Source organism: Drosophila rhopaloa, unplaced genomic scaffold (assembly GCF_018152115.1).
Source record: "Drosophila rhopaloa isolate 14029-0021.01 unplaced genomic scaffold, ASM1815211v1 contig_155, whole genome shotgun sequence".
NCBI classification, from domain to species: domain Eukaryota; kingdom Metazoa; phylum Arthropoda; class Insecta; order Diptera; family Drosophilidae; genus Drosophila; species Drosophila rhopaloa.
Window position 1 is genome coordinate 4,504,582 of NW_025335034.1, and position 24,495 is coordinate 4,529,076.

Genomic DNA, 24,495 nt, shown 5'->3' on the forward strand with positions numbered 1-24,495 from the left:
CAATTCGATATCTTTAAAACTGAGAGACTAGTTCGCGTAGAAACAGACAGACGGACAGACAGACGGACAGACGGACAGACGGACAGACGGACAGACGGACAGACGGACAGACGGACAGACGGACAGACGGACATGGCTATATCAACTCAGGAGGTGATCCTGATCAAGAATATATATACTTTATAGGGTCGGAGATGTCTCCTTCACTGCGTTGCACACTTTTGACCAAAATTATAATACCCTCTGCAAGGGTATAAAAATAACAGCGATATTCTGCGGCAAACTCATCTGATGATGATAATTAAATTTTTATATAGGTTTCTTAATAAATTTTTTGTATTTTTGTATACATTGTTTTATGATCCTATTATAAAATATTTATATACCATACTCGTTTAATTCTTTTAACAATGGCATGACAAATAATCGGGGTTTTTCTAAAGTAGCAAAATATAAATATGAAAATATCTCTGTGTTAATTCATATCGAAACGATTTAAGATTTCGTGTTGTTTTCAAACAAAGTATTAGTCATTTGACCACCGTTTAAAATCTCTTGCCATCAGATTTCGTCTGTGTATGGCATCAATTTCGGATGTATACACATCATTTCCAGATGCATGAGTGGGTCTGGGCTTTGCATAAATGAGATTATATTTGGGGCGGTGCGAAAAACAACAACCGCCGAAACGACGGCGCACGGGCCGTATGAGTAATATTTAATTATGCATGCGTGACATTAGATAAATTATGCCTCAAATCCCATGCCAGCGGGATGCGTAGCCGTTCGACGGTACTCACCACAGAAAGAATGGCAGCCAGCAGAGGATGAAGGTGCCCATGATGATGCCCAGCGTGCGTGCGGCCTTGTGCTCCCGCTTCATTTTGATTAAGTGCTTGTCCTTAGTGGGGGTGTGCTCCTGCTCGACCTCGTGCAGCGTCAATGTTTTCGACGAGCCGGAGCCGCTCAGCGCCTCGCCTGCCGGAGGAGATAGAGTGGAGATTTGATAAATGTCCCGCCATGAGATAGGCCACAGAACTTTGTGCACTGCCACTGCATCACTTGCTGGGCTACGTATCAATCACCTAAGTCTCACAATCCTAACAGTAGGATCAAAAGTACATGGTCACAAAAAATATAAAAATTATTTTGTACAATTCCTATAGTTTCAAATTATTTGGAGTACCAAATTCCGTAATATCTTATTTTTTTTTAAATATATTTTTTTATATATGCGAAATTACGGTTTTTGGTACGCCAAATATTTTGAAACTTTAGGTATTGTACCAAATACTATATATATTTTAATAAACCTTAACATACTTTGGAAACCTTTTTCTAAATAGAGCTTTTCCATTCCTTTATGTCTGAATTATATTAAGAAGGAAATGTTGCTCTCATTAGGATCAAAATTGCTTGTTAATCATAAAACAAAAACATTTTTATTGCATTTTATTTATAGGCATACCAAAAAACGTTTAATAAAATTGTATTATTTTAAAAATTTAATATTTTAATAACCTTAATAAAAAAAAACATACTTTCAAAACCGTTTTTTTAGTCCTTAAACGCGTGATTAATTGGTCACTTTTATACAAAACAAAGGATGAGAAGTCACTTAAAAAAAAAAAACAAGGAAGGAGAAGTTAAGTTCAACAGCAATTAGACTTCGTGGTAAAGGTCTTAAACTGTTTTCATACTTAATAAATTGGATGTGATTTAATTGGTTTTTAGCAAAAACTTCAAAAACGTATGTATATGTAGATATAAAGGACTTCCATTTGTGGACTTAGCTGATCAATAACACTAACTTACAAATTCTTAAACTTTGTCGAGATCAAAGCTGAAACCCATTTTTATACCCTTGCAGAGGGTATTATAATTTTGGTCAAAAGTGTGCAACGCAGTGAAGGAGACATCTCCGACCCTATAAAGTATATATATTCTTGATCAGGATCACCTCCTGAGTTGATATAGCCATGTCCGTCTGTCCGTCTGTCCGTCTGTCCGTCTGTCTGTCCGTCTGTCTGTTTCTACGCGAACTAGTCTCTCAGTTTTAAAGATATCGAATTGAAACTTTGCACACACCCTTCTTTCCTTTGCACGCAGTATATAAGTCGGAACGGCCGGGATCGGCCGACTATATCCTATAGCTGCCATATAACTGATTGATCGGAAATGCCATAACTCTGCTGTTTGTTAAGTTAGGAAGTTGAAATTTTATATGGGTTTTATATTTGGCCAATCAATCCGACCTACCAAATTTCATAAAGATCGGCCGACTATATCCTATAGCTGCCATATAACTGATTGATCGGAAATGCCATAACTTTGGTGTTTGTGAAGTTAGGAAGTTGGGATTTTCTATGGGTGTTATATTTGGCCTATCAATCCGAACTACCAAATTTCATAAGGATCGGCCGACTATATCCTATAGCCACCATATAACTGATTGATCGGAAATGCCACAACTTTGGTTTTTGTTAAGTTAGGAAGTTGGGATTTTCTATGGGTTCTATTTTTAACCAATCAATCCAACCTATCAAATTTCATAAGGATCGGCCGACTATATCCTATAGCTGCCATATAACTGAACGATTGGAAATGCCATAACTTTGGTGTTTTTAAAGTTAGGAAGTTGGGATTTTTTATGAGTATTAAGATTGCATCATATGAATAATTTTGGAGAATATAATTTACAGAATATTCTGCAAGGGTATATCAACTTCGGCTCCGCCCGAAGTTAGCTTTTCTTTCTTGTTTGTTGTTACATAACAACGCAACTGTCAAAAAACTGGCGAATATTTAATTAAATTTAATTTGCCTATTTTACAGCAGGTTTTATTTAAGATCTTAAAGGGCACTTGTGTTTGATCCCAGTTATAATTTTCACCTTGGCTAACTAAGTTCTCAGGCACATTGCACTCCATCCCGAAATGGGGTCAACCACTCTGTACTGAGACTCACCTGAGGGCTGCATGGAGGGGCGGTGCATGAGCATCGCGTTGCCGTGGCGCATCATCAGCTGCTTCTCCTGGCGATTGGCCTCGCGGAAGATGGCCAGGTAGGTGAATATCATGATGGTGCATGGGATCCAGAACGAAATGGAGCTCGAGATGACGGCGTAGTACTTGTTCACCACGAAGGCGCACCGGTCCGGATGCTCGATGACGTCCACCTTGTGCTCGTCGGTGGTGTACCAGCCGATGAAGATGGGCAAGAACGAGAGCAGCGCCGGCGATATCCAGGTGTTCAGCAGCATAATGCCGACCACGCGTTTCGTCATGCTAATCGGATACTTGAGCGGCTTAACAATCGCATAGTATCTGCAAAAACGCGAAATGCCACGTTATTGGTGCTCCACATGTTGGCTCTAAAATACCTCTTACCTATCCACAGATATGCAGCATAAATGCAAAATACTCGCTGTTGAGAAGTAGACATCGAGGCTGTTCCACAAATCGCACAGGAAGGGGCTGAAGAGCCAGCTGCAAGAGTCCAATCAATGGAGGCATCAATATCGCGATGATTACCCAATAACGATGCACTAAACTTTGGGTTTTAACTTTTGAAGTCATTGTATCTGATTATCGTATGCATGAGTTCGCAGTTTATATTTCTGATGAGTCATTTCTGTGTTTTTGCCTGACTTTTAAAATGGCTCGCTAAATACATTCATGAAGTCATCGCAATAAAACGGACTTCCAGTTTTTTGGGTATGAAAAAATTAAGTTTTATTATCATATTTTGAATGGACATTTACTGCCAAGTACAATTTCTTAAAGCTCCAGGAAACTACCGTTTTTTATAGTTTGGTAAAAAGTGGCCAATAAAGTTAGTTATTAAATAAATAGTAAAATAATTGCATGCCATAAAAAACCTCTAAGGCAATACCTAAGGTTATAAACAAACATTTTTGTGCTTACTTTTAACGATGTAAGCCAAATGCTTATGTTTATGACAATTTTAAACTATAATAAAAAATCAATAGAATTTAAGTTAGCTTTAATGCATATTTCAATTTGAAACTAAAAACACAGTCAGTGTGGATCATAAAAAGGCAAAACATAAATGGAATAAAGTAGGTCTGCATTTTAACGGCATTTTACTGCCAATTCCAAAATGTAGGCCAGTAAAAAAGTCAAGCGGCCCAGACAATCCACTCTCCCCTAACCCACTTCATTATCAGCCCGCCTGATTTATGTGTTTATCGATTTCATCTTAGTTTCGGTTGCCAGGTGACATTGCCCCTGAACTGCCTCTGTAGAGGGCCAAATTAAAAGCTTAGATGCACTGTGAGACCAGAAAATAGGCCATAAGGCTCGGGGCGAAGGAGGATGACGAGGGGGAGGGCCAGGACGAGGAAAGGGGCGGGAACTGGGCTGCATGAAAAACTCATTAAAACTTGCGTCGCTGTTGCTGTCGCCGTCGCCCTTGGTTGCCACTCCGTTTTGGCCGTTTGGCGGAGGCGTTGTCGGAGGCGGCACCCCAGCCTTTTGGCCAGGAGGCAGTGGAATTTATTATCGGGCCCCCCGTTTGGCATCAGTTTCAAAAACTTTTCGACTATCCAACGAGGCTGGTCGTTGGCGTTTTTGGGGTTACCACACCATTCCTTCGAGGCGCCACGGCTTTGAAGCCTAGGCCATGAAATGGCGACAACACTTGCTGCTGGCTGCAATTATGCAACTGGCAACTGTGAAGGTGAAATGGCTAATGAATGCCAAGTGGAGGTGGCTGCTGCCAGAAAACCAGGACGACGCGATGGCAGCCGATGCCAATTTATATGCAACTCTCGCGGCTGAAGTTTTTTGGCCTGGCAGTAAGTGCACATTATGTGACTTGAATTGCCTACCCCAGGATCCCACTTCATCGTCACCATTATCGCCATCAGTGGCAGTGGCATTGCAAACATTTGCATTGGTCCCTGTCCCTCGACGCCCAAGTCGAGCTTAAAGCGCGGCCTTTAAGCCAGCCTCCGCCGTGCATAATTAACTGGGCTCAGTCGACTGCTCCTGGCACTCGCCCGCGTCCACATATCGCGTTACCAACATACTGAAGACGGAGTCGGACAGTCGCGACGGACGTTCGGCGTGAAGGATGTGACCATGTCACACTCTGACGGTTTTTGTCCTTTGGAATAGCTTTTCAAACTTGTCGTTTCCCTCTCAGTCGGTACTTCGTACTTGGATGTGTTTCAATAGGGTATTTCAGGCCTTACAAATATTAAATTGCTCTGGTTTTTAATTTTACTTCTTCTAAAAAGTGTGTAATCCATAATATAGTTTTTCGAAAGATAGTCGAACTTCTATAGGTCGATCCACCATCTGCTACTAAAGCTTAACCTATGGCGAATACATTTTATCTTCTATTTGTAACTTGCCTTTTAATTTTATTTATCGTGTTTTATTACAATTTTAAAAAAATAATAATCCGATAAGAAACTTTTTAACATACATATTTTTTGATTTAACTATTTTTCTTTTAATTTGTAATTATTTAAAGTTATTTTAACATGAGCTAGGACCTTAACTGAAATCAAGTTAATATTTCAGAATTCTGCCTTAAGAGTTCCAATTTCTATTTTTGTACTCTAGTTTTAAAGATTAAATCAGCTGTAACTTCATGTTTTTAAATTTCTCTAGACTCTGTGAGTCTGCAGATTTCGCAAAGTGAAATAGGTATCCTGAAACCGTATTCTTAAACGAATGCCTTTCTGCTTGTTCTATTTTTCACATTTTAATTCTTGAACACAAATGCACGCACATGAGCACAGAGAGATGACTTTCTGCATTTGCATTTCCCTCGCACAACCACGTAAATACATACGAAAAAGTTGGTGTATACCTATATATGCACACAGACAGAGACATTCACAGGAGCATAAATAAACGTTGCTTTCATTTTTCAGGGATTTTTGTTTTTGGTTGTTTGTTCTGCAACTGCCACGCCCACACCCGCCCAACCACCCACCCACCTTGGATGACTGGGCTGGCATTTTGTTTGGTCTTGCCTTTGGTTGCAGCTGTAATTTTTGCAACAGTTCTGCCCGCTTTTGTTGCTCTGCTTAGGCTTTGTGTGTGGCTGTGTGTGTGTGGGGTATTTCTTTTTTTTTTGCTGTTTGTTGTTGTACTTACCGCCCAGTTACTTGCACACTAAAGTTAAATGTCATGGCCATAATAGCGACCATTATATCAGCCATGGCTAAGGAAACTACAAAGTAATTCGTTATAACTCTGCAAAGAGAAGGAGGGAGAAAACGAGATGTTAGTAATCAGGGGACAATATCCAACAATACATAGAAAGGGGGTCCTTCGTACCCCCCGTGGGGGCTAATCAGGATATATCGTATGAGTGAATGCGTGAGTGCGGTGGATGGGACGGGAATTCTTTTGTACGAGATGACAGCTCGGACCCCTCGAGCGGATTGGCTGGGTGCATTTGGCAACAGCGGGGGTATAATTGAAAAGCCAGCCAAGAATCGAGAATGATGTCGAACACGATTTCCCCCACAGGGCCCAGCCGATTCCCAATGAAAATCAGATATATACGGGTAAAAATCGAGAAACAGAGGGGGGCAACCGCAATCCACTGGGCAAACATTTGCCAGCTTATACCTATTTTGTTATTTAAATTGAATTCAAAGCCGAGTGCTGGCAAATGCTTTTGCCAATTAGAGTTTTGGACTAGTTGCTGGCCGAAGGACTCTTTAATCGGATAAGTGCAGCTACCTCATTGAACTCCAGGCTGCCGCCTTTCATTTTGCCATTCTCACTAAGTCAAAGTTTGAAATCAAAACTGAGCGTTTACTGCACTCGAAAACTTTTGGTCAATTATGTTAATATGCGGGCACGCAAAATTGAATTATATATTTTCGTTTTGGGTTATGGCAAACATCCTTAGGAATGGCATTTAAAAATGGGTATATAGTTAAAATATTAGTTATTTGTTTATTAAGCACGGCATTCTTTTATTAAGCGAACGGGAACGAAGCTTTTGAGGGGTGTATTCCCAACGAAGCCAAACAAACGCAAAATAATGATTTTATTATACCCTAGACCTTAATTAAATGCAATATCCTACTAAATTAAATTGTTTTTCGAAAGCAAGAACAAAGCAAATTTTTAATCAAGAACTTTGTCTGCTAAATAAATGTTTAAATAAGTTATTAATATCCTTAAGAGCCCTGTATTGCTTTTTCTGTGTGCTATATGTACAAGCGTTTTGTTCTTTACGATTGATAGACTGTAAATTCTTATTCATTTCATCCATTATTACTATTAAGTTACATTATTCTCGTCTTCCGAGGCTATTGTACTTAGTTTCAAGTTGGCAGACTGGGCATGGTAATCTGTTTTGCTCCAGGCTACTACTTAAATAACTTTCAGCATCTTAGACGTTAATTGCAGCAAATCGACGCCATTCTGAAAATGTTTCGCCATTACTTAGCTGCTCTTCCCTCCCCTCCTCTCCCATGGAGTTGAACTGCAGATAATTTGACTGCCATTTAAATTTAAGAAAAATAGCAAAAGAAGCTCGCTTTTTGTGCAGGGTAAAGTGAAGGCGGAAGCAGTTGCCGAGCATCATTCAAGTGAAGGCGCTGCGTTAATGAGCCTCGTCCCCGTCTTTCCCCCACTCGCTGTAATGGCAAATTAAAGCACACACATATATCTAGATTCTGGATATATCTGCTTATACACTCTCTAGCTAGAACGCTCTTCGCTGCGGCTCATCTCGGCCAAATAATTTGGCGGTGGGAAGAAAGCGGAATTTTATTGTTTGGCATAGAACATTTTAAATTTATGCTGTCATAAAAACCATAAGCTGCCTTAATTGCCAAAGTTGTAGCCGCTGTCTGTGTGTTGTTTTTGTACTTGTTCTCGTTCCCGCGGCCTCCCCTACCCTCTTTCCTCACCCTACCACAACCCACAACCCACCACCTCCCACTCTCGTGTTCAGCATGCATTTTGTTTTTGTTCCATTTCTCTTTGAGCTACACGCTCGCAGTGTTTAATTGTCATTTCTTTTCTAGCTGGGTGTGTGCCTTTTTTGTGTTTTTATTTCCATTGCCTTGTTTCACGCTACGTATGCGTATTATTTGCCGCTCAGAACAATAGATTTTTTGCCGTAAGCTGACCATGTAGAAGAAGTTTTAACATTCGGTTTTTCGTTGTATTAATTTACCCCATAACTATTTTAATCATTTTTTCAATGTACCACAAGAGAATTTGTTTGAACTTTTGGAATAGTTTTAGCTCAGCAGCCCTTATAATAAGATTGGAATTGATTCTTACACGAGTATATGTTTAATATAATGCGGGATTTGTTTATATATTTTTGCAAGCAATGTGCTGGTGCACAAACAAATTATTCCAACAAACCAACTTTCTGTGATATTTCCTATTTAAACTTTTTAAACAGCAAGTTAATCATTTGGCCAGAGGGCCGGGAATCCCTATTTTTTTCAACTTTATTATCAGTGCAACAAAAGTATCTTGATGATCATCCATCGGCGTCATCATTAGTTGGGCCTGTCTTGCAGCACCTGAATCCAGCAGCACGCAAGTCACTTAAAAAATAAAGCGCTTCTCATTAGCAGCAAAGGCAAAAAGAGAAATTAAGAGGGGTTAAACCTTAATTATGCTTCGCCTTTCCCTTTTTTTTTCATTATAATTTTTTCAGTCTCGTTTTTCTGTGCCATCTAGCAAAGTTTGTTTGTTTCGCCTTTTGGCTTCATTGCCCTTCGCCAACTTTGGCTAAGAGCATTTAAAGTTTTTCTTTTGCTGGGTAAAAAAATTCTGCGTAGAGGGCTTAGCAGCGAAAAAATGGAGGAAAAATAACTGAGCGTTTGTCAGCCAGAAAACAACTTTTGATTGCGTCGGCTTTATGAAGCGCTAAATTGATTTGCCTGCCCGTTATTAAGGCATAACTAAAATATTAACGAAGCCGGGCCAGCTGACGTCTCATCATTTATCACTAGGAAAGTTTTTTTTTATGATAATGTGATTTTCGTCGAAGGACGCAGCCCCAAAGGGCTCGCCCAACATTAGCTAACGAGGTCGCCCGAGATATTGACAATTTGTGGTGTGTGTTTTTGGATATAAATGGATATGAAATTTTGAATATAAAATTTAATTTGCTTATTAGTCATCAAATCCAGATATTGGTTGGTGACCTTAAACCAAAGCACTGGTAAATGTTTTGATTGGCTAAACAGAAATTTATGGCTAGTTAAATTTCCATTTAAATTCTACAGATAAATTCAGACCTAAGGTTGATGGACAATGAATTTTGCCAAATTAAATCATTACCCAAGAGTCCAATTAAGAATCTCTTAATATGCAAATTGGATTCATGAATAAAGTCATGAAAGTTAATTTGTCATTAAAATAATGCATCTCCGTTCCTTTGTTGTGGCCGCCTCCTCAGCCAAATGGAGGAAGAAAATACTGCAGTCTCATGTCGAAACGAAGGATACGACAGAACTGAGATGCTCAATTATGAGCTGGGTAAATAAGGGACAAGGAGTCTGTATAAAATACGAGCGGAGGACGAGCAATGACAGAGCAAAGCGAGCACAAAAAGAGGTCCTGCAGCACGTTTTAAGGGGTGTTTGGACAGGGGAATGAAGGTGCGGACGTGCATGAATTTTATGCAAAGTTGACGAAAATCGCGCATAGAAAGCGAAGCGCTTTGTAATTTTTTCGTAAGTCCGCCAAGAGGTAACGCTGCAAATTGGCAATCAAGCCAGCCCGAGGACAATGCCGCTGGCATGAAACAGTTTTATGCAAATTACGAAATTACGAAAGAATTACACGGAGCGCGAGCAGTTCTAATTGCTTTTTCACAGCTAATTATGGCTAGAAACGCTGAGGCAGCTTAAATATCACGTATACGCACCTTAATTTTCTAACACGCATCACAGAAATAATAACAAGCAGATTGCCGCAGATGGCCGCAATGATGATGAGCAGCATGACGAAGGCCTTGAACACCCAGAAGATGTTGTCCAGCCAGTCCTCGTCGGGATGAAGGCCACCCAGGCCCGGCTCCTTGTGTCCACTCTCGTTGAAGATCAGGCCCGCCGCCGTGCTGCTCAGCAGCGTGGCATTCAGTTCGTGCGAAGCGGGCGTGGCAGTGCCCGGCAATGGCAGTGCAGATCCGGCGGAGGATGCGGCGGGGTCGGCGGAGGAGGATGCACTGGTGGCCAGGGCGCTCGTTGTGTGCAGCATGGCCGCCGCGGTCAGGGCGGCCGCGGTAACCCGCGCCAGGGTCAGACTTTGGCGATGGCCATAGCTGGGGCTGGCTGGCTGTGCCTGTGCCTGTGTCTGTCTCTGTAACACTCCTGACTGCTCCTCCTCCTCGCTGCCGCAGCAGCATTTCGGTCTTTTGCGTATCCTGGCGGCACTGGTGCGATGCCTCTGCCGCGGTGGCTCTGGGCCAAGTTCGGGGCACAACAACATGAGTGGTGAGTGGTGGTCTGGTTTAATTTTTGTATACTCTTTCTTTGGCTTTGGTAGCTCGCTACTTAACACTGTTTCTGGTTGTTGTATTACTTTCGCACTTCTAAATTGGAACAACACCCACTAGAACCGCCATTGGAAATTCACGACACGCGTAGCGCCGGCGACGTTGAAACCAAAACTGAAACGGCCACCGCAACGGAAATTGATTCGCGAAAGTGGCCAGCACCGTGTGGCCACGACAACGTCGCCGCTGCCTCAGCCTCAGCCTCAGCCTCAGTTTCAGCCGCTGCCAACGTCAACGACCAGCGGCTGTCCTTGCCAGCCAACGCCGCCCACACGCTCTCGATGGCCTCGCTTTCCCGTTGATTTTCCGTAGCTTTTCCGCCGCCGCTGCTGCTGCTGCTGCTGCGCTGCTGCTGTGCTGCTGCTGTGCTGCTGCTTCTGCTGATGGAGGCTACTACTACCACCTTTTCGCTGGACGACAATTTCTGGCTATTTACTGTGTGCGGCTTCTATTTTTCTATTTTTTTGTAAATCTTTGGCTGCGGCTCGCTGATTGGGTTTTTCCCTAGCTCCAAGCGGCTGCTTTTTAATTCTGTTCATATTTTTTGCTGCCGCGGCTGCTGCGGTTGACGCCGTCTTGTGTAGCCGTCGAAAATTCGTTGATTTCTTTTGGTTTTATTTTTAACATTTCTTGGGCTTCAAATTATTTTTAGTTTGTTTCGGCCAAGTGGTCGGTTTTTTAGCTCAGCGCCCACTAATTCAGATATTGTTATTCGATGTTATGCCTCCTGGAACTGTGCCATAAATGGTGGATCGGAAAAAGAAAATAAAAAAAACGAATATTAAGAGCATGGAAAAACATGGGCTCGATTTTCTTTTTGTTGCCCCGATTATAATCACTTTTGTACATTATCTAGTTGTTGCCGCTGGCATTTGTATTGATTCGAGTCAATATTTGTTTATTTACTGACGCAGAAGTTGAGTTGTTGATGTTGTGCGTGCTGGCGGACTTTTATGCGAATTGGACAGGGTGTGTTTTTCTAAGATAAATCACAGATTATAATTTAATAGGATTACGGAAAACAAAGAGTCAGTGCCAAAGTGAGTAATTATACTTTAATATGATCGGGAAATATTAAATACCTTTATTAAAGGTATAATCATGAGTTAACTATATATTAATTTTATCGGAACTTATTTCAGACAATTAAAAAAAATATTTATTTATTGGTTTGACTTTTAGAACAATGGTAACAATAAATATTTCAAATTTTACCTTCTTAATGCAATAATTTGATATTCAACATTTTTCTTTCCTTAGCGTTTTAACCGAATATAGAAATTAACTAAGAGGTTTTTAAACTTCAGTGGTATCATTTTAAATAGGTATATTTTTAAGAGTTTTTAAAAGTAAGAAATTTTACAAATCATTTTTTCTCACAGTATTCACCGCCGAATTCAAATATCAAATGACTTCCTAAATGATGTCATCTTCACAAAAGTTAACTATCTTTAACTCGAATCTTAACTGCTCCAAGTTCAATAGCACACCCTGTATAAAAGCAATGATTTATATGACAACAGCTGGGCGAAAGAATGTCACTCGCTTCAAATGCCTTTTAGCATACAGCCGCCATATCTACATCTATATCTCGATGAGTATATTCCGCTGTGGTCGGTGTCTACGGCCCTGTGCCCCCCGACAAAGTGGTGGAAAAATGGGAAAATGGTAAAATGTCCTAAGCCATTTTTTGCCGCCCCTCGTCGGGATATAGCGCACTCATTTAGAATATAGAATATGGCTTTGGCTATATGCTAGTCTATATATTTATATTTATTCATTTCGATGTATATTTATATTTATTTTTTCCCGAATTTATTTCCTGATGATGATGTTTTATTTTCATGCTCGCACACGCTTTCAACGCTCGCATCTTGGCCGACTGTTTGATGTTGCTGGTGGCAGCTGTGGTTGTTGCCGAATGGCGTACAACAAATTGTCCACTCGAGTTGTGGTGGCCACGAGCTCTAAATTATACGTTGGTCACTCGCGTAGGGGTTTCCATTTTTTTTATTTATTGCACAATTTCTACGACAATTTTCCGAGTTGATTTTTGCGTTTTGGCTTTGTATTTTTCGGTTTGAGTTTCTCGTATTGCAGACGTTTAATTAGGGAAATGAAACTGTCCACACGCTGAAGTTGCCGCAGTGAGACAAGCCACATGGCGAAGGATTGTTGATTTTCCTGCCACGCCCTGGTGCTTTTCCAAGTTGAGCAACTGCAAAGAATCGGAGGGGGAGAAGGGGGAAAAGTGAATACGTTATACGTAAAATATTATTTAAGCATACATAAATATTGGCGAACAACACAAACAAACATTGGAAAACATTTTGCTCGGCATATTTATTTTATAAATAAAATACAACAATTTCTTTTTATGAATGCCCAGCTCATCAAAGTGCTGCCGCAGAGGCGTTCGTTGTTGTTTTGAATGTTGTTTTTTTTTAAATAATTTTTAAATTTATAATTTTGCACTGGGCGGCGGCAGCACTCTGGCTTGAAGGCGCGTGGGCGTATAATTAATTTTGTGGCAAAATGAATTTCCTTCAGTTTTATGTATAAATAGATTAAAAGTTGATTTAATTAATGGACTCTCCAAGTACCGAGCATCGGGAGTGAAGGGCGGAGATTCGAAAATCAGACACATATTCAAGTTTGTATTCCCCCAGCGAATTTGTCAGCAAACACGGAATCTCTATGGCCAACGCAGAAGGTTAACGGATGAGTGACAAGCGATGACAGTGTCCCGGGAACGGAAGCACTAGCTATGGAGCCCCCAAATGCGCCGGACGCAGCTGTCTTGTATCCGCGTATCTGCAGATGTATCTGTATCTCTGTATCTGTGCCCGCCCCTATATCTACATCTATGCCATGTTTCCAACGTGCAGTTAACGCCTGACACATACGCAATACACGGGAACATTAGCGGCAGCCAAATGCCAATGTTAATGTCATGAAAATCATTTTTTAAATTTAATTTGGCTCTACGTACTCTTTAAATATACATTGTACATATAGCTGCGCCTGTTCTAGACTACGCCGTGTTTGCTCTTGGCATTGGACGGCCTCGACTGTTTAGTTTCTGGGTTGTGCGGCCAAATTGTTGCCAAATTTCGCGGCAAAAAAGTGTGCAATGTAAGTGTATGTAGGGAAATATCAATATACCTTGTGCTCAAAGATACTCCTCCAGATTCGGGATTTTGGGCCCTGTTAATCAAGCTTAACACACTTTCCAAAACTTGCTCTGCCCATATGAGGAAGTAAAAGTTTCGCGCATGCTCTATCTTGTTTTAAGTTTTAATTAATTAACTTGCATTTATTTTTATTTAATAAACAAAACTTTTCGTTTAACAAGCAGTCACGAATTTCTCTTTTCTCCATCTCCCTCCTGGCGAGTGTGTCGCCTTTTATTTGCTCTTGGCAATTTGCCACTCCCCCAAAATTACACCTGCCCCGCCCGCCCCACTTTCCCCCACCTGCCCATCATCACCACACACCTGAGCTGCACCGAATGGTTTTCGTTTGTTTTCTTTTTCCTTTCTGTCTGAAGACTTCGTACTTTCTGCGGCCCCACAAATTAAAAATGAATTTTTAAATTCACCGACTTTAACGAGTTTTTAGGATGCCATCAGATTTCTTATTTGAAAATATGTATAAAGAATTATACAAAGATGCAAATTAAATATTAGATCTTCAAATGAAACGTAATATGCTTTCGGGGCTAAGGAATTTGCGAAACTTTAAATAAAGAGCTTTAAAAATTTATAAAATATCTAAGGATTATTTTTATAATCAAATTAAATTATTACTATTAAAAAAAATTTTTTTTCTTAAAATGGCTTTATTTAAAAATCACATTTATGGATTGTTACCACAATCTCTTGTATTATATTTGTCAAAAATGTTAATATATTTTGTTATTAAATACAATCCTAGTATCCAAAAATAAATAGTTCTCTTAACTCACATAAACAAACAAATCCAAATCAAAGAATGGGTCCCATATTCGAAAAGCAATGCAAAACATTTTTGGCAAACATATTATAAAACTAACTAATAATTTTATTTTCAGCACCAAAATGTTTAAAATCATTAAAACGATTATAAATCAAGAATATTATTTCTTTTAAAGTGAACATATTTTAACTGGCATTCAAAAGTTTTTAGTTTAAAGTACTTAATCGGTCAAGGCTTCTAATTCAAAACCCCAAATTCGAGTCACAATATGTCTGTAAAAATGCTTAAATTAATTCAGCGCACAATTCAAAAGTATTTTCGTTCATTGAAATCGTATAGAGGGAATTTATATTTGAAAATAAAATCCATTTTATTTAATTGCCTGCGTCACTTCACTGGACATACACACATATGGAGAAGCGCCAATGATGTTTCTGTTTTTTCATTGGCTCAACGAAAACAATTTTAATTTTATTAAAATTTTTTATACCGCCCGTGGGTCTGGCCCCTTTTATGTTAATTTTGTATCTGGCGAGTTCGTTTGTGTTGACAAGGTGCTTGACTGACAAAATACCCCATCAAAAGTCGCCATAGAAAAACAACAGAGCACCGGGGAAATCAACATTGAAGTGCCAGAGTGGATTGTCCGCAGTCTCTTTTAATGCATACAAATTGTGGGCCGATTAAAGACGACTTACCCTGATGGATTGATACATCATAATGAACATTATAATCAGCGCAACAGCATCTCCATCAATGCAGTGACACACTTGAACTGTTAATGGAATCCCAGTCCAATTTTGTCACGCAGCCTGCAAATAAATCACACGAATAAAGCCCCTAGTCCCCGGTTCTGTGTCCCATTTCTCGTTGTGTGCATTGGCTCTACTTTTACATATTTAATTTTCGCTTTCTCCGCTGCAAATCCGCCACACAGACGCTCACACACACACTCGCACGGAGGGAAAATCTTTTCAATTTCGAGTTCCATAGATAAATATGCCAGGCTGCCAACTGTAAGCGATTTAGGATGGGGCCCGAGTCGGAGATATAAGCACAACGAGGGACGCCCAAGGCGTTGCGATTTTATTGGCCGTAAAGTAGGCGGCCATGAAATAGGAGTAGTCGAGATCTGGGCCTGGATCCGGGTCCAGGCCCAAAGCGCTGGGCGCTGAGCGAAACACGAGCGGCCATTTAAAAGCCATTGTAGCTACATCCACAAAGTCCACACAATGAAAAACGAAACTTGGCTAAATAGACGGCAAAAAATGCGCGCCGATTGATGCCCCATTGTGGTGGCTTGAAAGGAGCGAACGGGATTGGGGGGACAAATGGATGTGGATGGGGATGTGGGCATGTGGACTGGGGCCCTGTGCGAATCTGAAGGATAAGCCACACAAAACAAATGTCAAAGTCAACACCCAAACCAAAGCAAACACAAATAGAATCCCTTCTTCGCCTCCCTTCTCCCAATTTTCCCCTTCGCACACACTTAAGCTGCAGCTTCGATACAATGAAAAGGGGCAAATGGGGGTGTGGTGCGTGGGAATATATAGATCGATTGCCTTGATATTTCATGACCAGGCAGGCCACTTCAACTCCAACGTGCTCTATTCTCCTAGCACGATGGAAATTGGGAAAGAGATTACACCAAGGAAAACATCGAAGGAAACATAATTGTGTGGAAGTCACCATGGAGAACAGCCCAATATTTCCAAGCAAATTTGACCATGGGTGTAGACAATACCAGGAAAAATATTATATTTCTTCGTTTTATATTTTCTACAATTTATTTAATTTCTCTCGAAAAAGAATAATGAAATTATACAGAAAGTTAAGAAATGACTAAAATTAATTTGCGTTTTTCTTTACTTAAAATGATTAGAATTTTATTATATTATGTATATTTTTTATGCTTTTATAACTCACGAAAAAAAAATTAAAAACGATTAAAATTGTTTGAACAATTTAAGAATAAATTTTCTCCGTGTAGAGCATTAAAGATTCTCTTTCCCCTTCGCTGTCTGGGTTTTATAGTCTCTTGAGATTATAGCGTCGAACGTCGAGTGGCGCAGCGATTAATGAAAATTGCTTAATAAGCATTATTGTCTCACTGGCATTAAATTGTTTAGAGAAACATTTGAGTGTCGCATTGTTCTCGAAAGAGTTGCCCGTCATTTCGCCCCTCTGACCGAAGACTACTAATTGATTAGAACAGGGAAACAGAAGCAGTTAAAGTCAAGAGGCGTCACAGCTTCTCCGGCTCCACGGATTCCCATCCTTGGCAGCTGGCAGCTGGCAGAGTCTTGACAATGCCAGGATGTATTTTTGCTCCAGGAAGGACTGCCGCTTGCCTCGCTTCCGTTTGTCATTTCCAGCTTGTGCTGCCTCTGACAGCAAACTGTCAGAAGTTCGGCGAGCGTTGCGCTGATTGACGAACGTTCGGGTGTGTAGTACTCTTTTGCCACCCCACCCAGCGACTTTCGCTATTCCCTGCTGGTCCTTCTAGGATGACGACTCAATGTGTCTGACTCCTTATCATTTCAATGCCAGGGGTCAGGGCTTAATGAGCGCTTGTCTAGCATTGACAGTCTGCCTAAGTGGCTTTGAGTCCTCGACTTATCCTTGGCGGCCCCTTCACTCGATACGCTTCGCGTTTGCTAGATGGATCCCGAAACTGATGCCTCACGCTTGTCAGTCAAATACATATTGTTGCAGGCAGCTGGCCTAAATCTGTCTATTGCCCCATCAGCTTGGTCTTCAGTCAGACTTTATTCGCCAAGTCCTTTAGTTTGTTTTTTACATCATTAGATTATGAGTACAAATTTATATCAAAGTTAAACAAAATTTAGTATCGATTTGTGAATGATTTTAAGGCTTTCTAACTATATAGAATTTTTCTTACTAAATTGATTTCGTTATCATTTTATCATTGCATAATAAGTATTAATTTATCTTAAGCTCCATTTTCATTTTCTAATCACTGTTGATGAACCCTAGGTGTCTAAAATAAAGTTTCAGGTTTACGAGAGCATAAAGTTTCGTTGCCAGTGACCCATAAATCTGGTCATTAATCTGACCAGGCCATTTGTCAGTCCATCAGGTGGACCAGCAAAGAAGGAAGACAAAGTCCTTAAGCGGGAGTGTTTACTTGCAGATATCAGCAAATTGATGATGTTCGCTTCCGCTGCAACCAAATGTCGAAAAAAAACCCAGCTATGTGCTGCAAATTAATAGACCCTTTTGGGGGGAGAATGCCAGAGACCGAGGAGACGGCAACCGAAAACAGCTTAAACTTGCCGTGTTTTATTGGCAGGGAAAAGCCCTCTCGTTTCCCCGGAAAACTGGGGTATTTCCCCAGCTGTGCCTAATGGCACCTGCAGCTGCAGGAGACAGCCATGGCATTTTCGCAGAGGATCCCTGGCTCATGCATATTCATGCGGGCGAGAGTTCCGTTTCCGTTCCACCATCTAACAACCGCAAATCGTGCCTGGCAACCGGCTTTATAAATGACTCATGGACCGCTCGAGTTCAACGCCATTTAACGAAAATTGAAACAATTTCGATTCGATTTCTCGATGCTCACCCAAGGCAAGAGCCCCAGGCCTCTGCCTGCTGTCTGCTCCAATTCCACATTCACTTCTCGAGCTTCGCACATGCGAATTGCAAAGTTTTGCTAGTTGAGCAAAATGCCAAGCAGTCGGAAAGTGAAAATGCATATGACAAGCGCCTGCAGCCCAACCACCCAACATCCTTGGGAATTTGGCTAACAGACAGTGAACAGGAGAAGGACTGGCCTCGACTTACATGGGAAATTAAACCCCAAATATGAAACATCGTCGAGCTTCTTGGCATTCTTGGGGCCGCTCGTCATGAAGTGCTCGAACTTGATGGCATCAAGTTATGGGCCAAGTCAGGCCGGGTAAATAAGGTTATCAAATAATTCAGCCGTCGTCGGTCGACGCCCCACGAATGCGAGGAATGTGCCAGATGAACATGGAGCGGCTCCAATGTCGTACAATTGGGAAATTGGGAAATTGGGGTCGCCTGGAAGTATGCAAAGTATTTTTTTGGCAATACTACTGCCACGGCTGCTGGGGCGTCTCAACTTTACGACTGCGGCCATTACCGACGGCATCCGGAGGTCCCAAAAAACTAAAACAACTTTTGAGCCTCGCATAATCCAGGCAATAAAAAGCCAAACAGTGAAATAAAGAAAATGCGGCACACACAAGTCGTCAAATGCGTCTGTATGTTTGCCCGAAATAATCAAAAGCAATGAATTTATATTCTTTATATTATAATTTATGGCGCGTATTCCGCTAAATCTACGAGACAGTCGACGAAGGCCGTCGCACAGCCACACACGAATTTCCACGCTGCCGCTGGCTTTTCACATTCCACGCGTGGCCAGCGATTTTCGCCACTCTGCGTTTTGATTATTAAAAAATTTGTGTGCGCCGGCATTTTCATTGCGTTCATTGGGTCGTGTGCTAGTCGCTTTTCACTTGCTTTCCAGCTTTCCGGCTTCGAACAAGAATGAAGTACTCGGATCCGGATAGCCTTGTCCGCTCTTCTGCGTTGCCGTGTTGACAAATTCAAATAAACTGGTTGCCAAAGCAAATCCGTGACTAAAATCCTTTCATCCATGGCTTCGTCTTTTTATGGCTTACTCGGAGATAAAACTGCAAAATCGGGGTTTTGGAAGAGTGAACTTTTACGATAAGCATATTTCTTCAAAACTTTTCCACTTGAGCACAGCGTACAAATTTAGTTTTTGTGAAATTAGATTAAAACGTGAAAGGTGGGAAAATATCGTTTAAATGTTATTACACCTAAATAGGTTATTTAAATTTAAAAACAAGAGAGAACGCTGTAGTCGAGTGCCTCGACTATTAGATACTATTAGATAGTTACTCAGCTAAACAACTTTAGATTTTGCATTAACATAATGTGAATTAGAGTGACCATAGGGAAAAAAGGACAAAAAGTTCAAATTATCAATTTGAATTATGCGATCTCTTAGAGCTGGTAGCTATACAGCACGCTGCTTTAGCGCAGGCAGGACAAAGCACCAGCATACACACATACGCCTTTGTTTGACTCAGAACTCCAATTTGGCTAACTTTATTTGATTTGCATAGTTCTTGGGATATAGTTCGGTATTGACAAATGAAAACCATTTTCTTTTAATAGAAATCCTTATTGAGAATTAACGTTGACTCTGTTGAGCACCTGGGCCAGCTATTCCAAAGTCATCCGTTAGATGGCGCTATTGTATTGCGGAAATGTAGGCGCTACCCAGGCTTAAGCGTTTATTGAGTTTTTGGGCGTGTGGGCGTGGCCAACTTTTATTAGGCCAATCGATAGGTATTGACGAAACAAATACATATAAATTAAAATTTTCATAATAGCATCAAAACTGTGGCCACAGCTTGTGGCTTGTGGGCGTCAGAGGGCGCGTGGCACCATTTTGAAACCAACTTGCGCTGCGTAGGAACTCCTAAAATCTACATGCAAAATGCTAATCTTCTAGCTTTTATAGTTTCCGAGATCTCAGCGTTCATACGGACAGACAGACGGACATGGCTAGATCGACTCGGCTAGTGATCCTGAACAAGAATATATATACTTTATAGGGTCGGAAACGCTTCCTTCTACCTGTTACATACTTTTGCACGAATACAATATACCCTTTTACTCTACGAGTAACGGGTATGAAAACGGAAATTTATGAATAATGATAAGATCAAGATACAGTTTTTACAAAATGTTCATCTCTGTATATTTTAATATTCTTAGTTAAACAAAAATAGGATTTCATAATTAAACTACATGTAGCTGATAAGCAATAATGAAGCTCAATTTACACTACGAACTACCAGGCTTAAATTTAACTTTCTACCCCTATTCAATTTTCAAAAGATGCCCAGTTCGACTGGCAATTTAACAGGCCACAAGAATGAAAACCACTGAACACCGCGGATCTGGACCGCAAAGGGCATGAAAACATTGGCAGAAGGCGAGTTTACTTAACTCTCTGCTCGCTGGCGATGCGAAAACGAGTCTCGCAATTATGCATTGAAATGGGAATAAATATTTATGAAAGACTCGGACCACTGCCAATCTGGGTACTTCGTTCGGTGCCCTCAAAATGCATGACAATTAGATGCAAATGCCAGTTGAGACCGAATCGTTGGCATTATGACCCAGGATCTTAAAAGCGTTTGGCCGCCTCTTACATCAGACCTGGTCCAATCAAATCCTCTGCTAATGGCCTGTGCCTGTCTCCGGTTCGGTTGAGTGATCCAAATCATCGGAAACTTTGAATTTTAAGCAGCTTACCGACTGTGGGTGCGATATGTGTGGGCCAGCTGCCAACGCACAAGGCTTGGGGAGTTCTGTTCAGGGCTGTGCGAGCACACATATGTATATCTGGAGCAGATGTAGTTAAATGAAAGCGGATTTTATGGAAACCACACGCAGAAACAGAGAGAACAAAAGCGTATGAGCAATTAGGAAAATCCGTTTTCTATGCTTGGCAAAATTTTAATTTTTGCACATAAATACCATTATGGCTTTCGAGTTAGTCGAGCAGACCGCAAAAGCTGCTGCATAAAATAGGAGACCGCAGGACCGACCAAGGCCGCCCACCAATTTGGAACCCAAGTGGAGCGATGAGCGATGGGTCAGAGATGAACTTTGATGGATATTAAATTTAGCACACAAATGGCCTCAAAATCTTGTTGCATGTGCGTCCACTTGGCGAGTGTATATAGCAGGGACTGTGTGGCGGTCGGTGAATTAAAAGCTTAAACAATTACTTAAACAGACATGCCGCAAAATTAGTTTGGTTCGTATTCGGGGCAAGCGGCCAAACACGAAACACAATAGCCCTGCAGGATGTCCACCCGGCTGACACAAAAAGGCAATGCAATTACAGAAAAACTACACACCACCCACACCCAGATGTTGTCGACAGGCAAATAATTTTAAAAGCATTTCAACAAAATGCAATGGGATGTGAGAGGGGGGCGGTGCCCCGATGGCTGGCAGCGCTTTTGAGATGGAAACTTTTCGTTTGCTTTGGGAAACGAAAACTTCATCGACTCGAAATCCAGCCAGGCAGCTTGTTGCCCTGCTCGTTGAAGATTGAATGGGAACTGGAGCACCAATGGTCTCAAATTTGTTAACAGTTCACCCAACAACAGGTTCCACTTCTGAGTGTACTACTCCACAGTTACCCAACTTTTCCGCCGTGCCCCATTTTTCTGTAATAATGTGTCCCAAAAGCTTGCTCTAAAGCAACAAACATGGTCGAACAGTGATTTTGTGTACATAGTACTTCTCCTTGCCAAGGATTTTGTTTTAATAAACCCAGCATTTGTAGACTTAATCGGTATACGAACAGCATTGGGAACGGTACGAATCGACCAAGTTATTAAAATAGCCAGAAAAATATGATTACATCTTTGAGTATACAAAAACAGGTGTTTCAAATTTACCTTTTAAAATATTAAATTATAATTATTAATATTAATTTATAGTTATTATTTATAGTTAAAAAATGTACTACAACATTTTTGCTGTTCTCGATGTTATTGTTTTAATGTGACTAGCACAGTAAAAAAATAAGTAAGTTCTTGTGCGCTGGGATACCAAAACAATTAATTAAATTTAAGAAAAATAAAATAAAACAAGAGAGAACGCTATAGTCGGGTGCCCCGACTATCAGATACCCGTTACTCAAGTAAAGGGAGTGCGAGGGAGATGGAGATAGAAATTTGATCACGCATAACTTTTTAACGAATGGTCCGATTTGAAAAATTTCTTCTACATTTCGATAGGTATTGATAAACACAATAAAACTGCATTTTTACTTTTCCGAAATATTTAAATTTTTAAAATCGTATTTAAGCGATTGTGGGCGTTAAAGGGGGCGTGGCACCTTTTTGAAACAAACTTGCGCTGCGTAGGAACTCCTAGAATCTGCATGCAAAATGCCAATCTTCTAGCTTTTATAGTTTCCGAGATCTCAGCGTTCATACGGACAGACAGACAGACAGACAGACGGACAGACAGACGGACAGACGGACAGACGGACAGACGGACATGGCTAGATCGACTCGGCTAGTGACCCTGATCAAGAATATATATACTTTATAGGGTCGGAAACGCTTCCTTCAAGCTGTTACATACTTTTGCACGAATACAATATACCCTTTTACTCTACGAGTAACGGGTATAACTAGAAAATGCGAAAGTGCAATTAAAACTAGTCTTGTAGATTAAATACAAAGTAAGGGGTATCTCACAGTTGAGTCTCTTGGAGCATTAATTCTCCGATATTTTCCTGTTGCACATTAATGAAATGAAAACTCTCACAAGGCCAGAAACAAATGCACCAAATTACAGCGCTTGGAAATTTGAATGAAAATGAAAATGCAACTCTTTTCCGAACAATCCATTGGCTCATTCTGCTGTTGATGGCGGTGAAATGGCGGCTTATGGGGTGAAAATCCTTTTGGATATGTGCCAAAAGGAAGTGCCACGGCCAGCAGCCAATGCCACGGAGTAGTAGTTGCACATTGAAAGCCGGATCCTGTGGCCTTTCGTCGTCGGTTTAGCCCGGCTTACTTCACTAATTGGCAGCCGAATCTCGGGGAAGGAACATCAGACGCTGGAAAAGCAATCAAGGCTCAAAGTTCGACCCGTTTGTTCGCTAGTTGACATCAATTGCCAGTGCCGGGGGTAGTGAGGCAGAAAGCAAAACGAAAGCACTGATTAGAGGCTCATTGGAAATCCATTAAAGTCATGGCTGGTGCCACTTGCATAATCAGCATAATTTTTATGTGCCAACCGAACGAGCGATCGAACAAACGGTCATAAAGGCCAACCCATAACCGCCGGCATCAGGTGAGCTCCAATCATCCCAATGCAATTTAGTCGAACGGGAAGCTGGGAGAAATGAATTTGGCTTGGGGGAGCAATCAGAAACGGAGCTCCGGAATAAAAGAGCTGTTATATTGAAAAGTCGCCGTCGCAATTGGGCTGCTGTGCGATGTCAGCACTTCCAAATTCATTTGGCGGAACCGAAACAGTTTCAAAAACAACGGAAACGCACGGCTAACAATGGATAAGCCACGCACACGAGTTTTTGGGGAGCGGAAAAACTGTAGCATACTTACGAGCGCAATTTACCTTGTTGTTTGCCAAAAAAGAAAATAATGTTTATTGCTCGCACAGCAAAATAGGACAGGAAGCGGCGAACACATCCACTCAGGACCCAGGACAATCCACGAACAGCAGCAGGAGCCAGCCCACATGCTTATCCGCAGCCTCATCCACATCCACATCCACATCCACATCCACATCCACATCCACATCCACATCCACATCCACATCCACATCCACATCCACATCCACATCCACATCCACATCCACATCCCTATCCACATCCATATGCGATGATGGGGCGACTGAATAACGAACTGAGGTCAACTCCTCTACTCCTGGCGGTCTCTGTTTGCTCTTTGGCTAAAAGTTTTATTACCGCTTCGTTCCTTGTGCACCGGGCTCGTTATGTGTTTATTCAATTTGGCTGCCTTTCCAACTGTCCTGCAGTCCACTTGGGAAGGCCTATGTGCCTGGTTTTTTATGAGGACATTGCGGATAAGTTGATCAGAGGCAAGGAGCTAGGACTGAGGACTGAGGACTGAGGAGCGGAGAAAAGTCATGAACCTCGTCCTGGCCAGGGATGATGAAAACCGCTTACAAAGGAGAATTTTACAAATGAGCATGTGGCAGCTGGCTTGATGGTCTAAGATTATTTGGAGTTTTCTAAGCAATCGTTATTTGCTAAGCAAAAGTTTTACCTATAAGATATCTTTAAATACGATTTGTATTTAATGTGTTTTCCCTCTACTTATTTTCTTATACTCATTTTTGCATAACTTTGAATCAAAATAAATTGTCAAAACATGTTTTTTCTAAGATCATTGCTTAAACAAT

General features: G+C 41.1%; 1 protein-coding gene across 1 annotated transcript in view; it reads right to left on the reverse strand.

Moving 5' to 3' along the window:
• LOC108044044 (octopamine receptor beta-2R) overlaps positions 1–24,495 on the reverse strand; it is a 48,042-nt gene that overhangs the window by 1,744 nt on the left and 21,803 nt on the right. Inside the window, exons 2-6 of the mRNA XM_044456837.1 lie at positions 9,898–12,745; positions 6,135–6,233; positions 3,390–3,488; positions 2,968–3,326; positions 801–978 (exon numbers count right to left, since the gene is read on the reverse strand). Of these exons, the coding sequence (XP_044312772.1) occupies positions 801–978; positions 2,968–3,326; positions 3,390–3,488; positions 6,135–6,233; positions 9,898–10,460 (1,298 nt within the window). The 5' untranslated portion in view covers positions 10,461–12,745. The remainder of the gene's footprint in view (positions 1–800; positions 979–2,967; positions 3,327–3,389; positions 3,489–6,134; positions 6,234–9,897; positions 12,746–24,495) is intronic.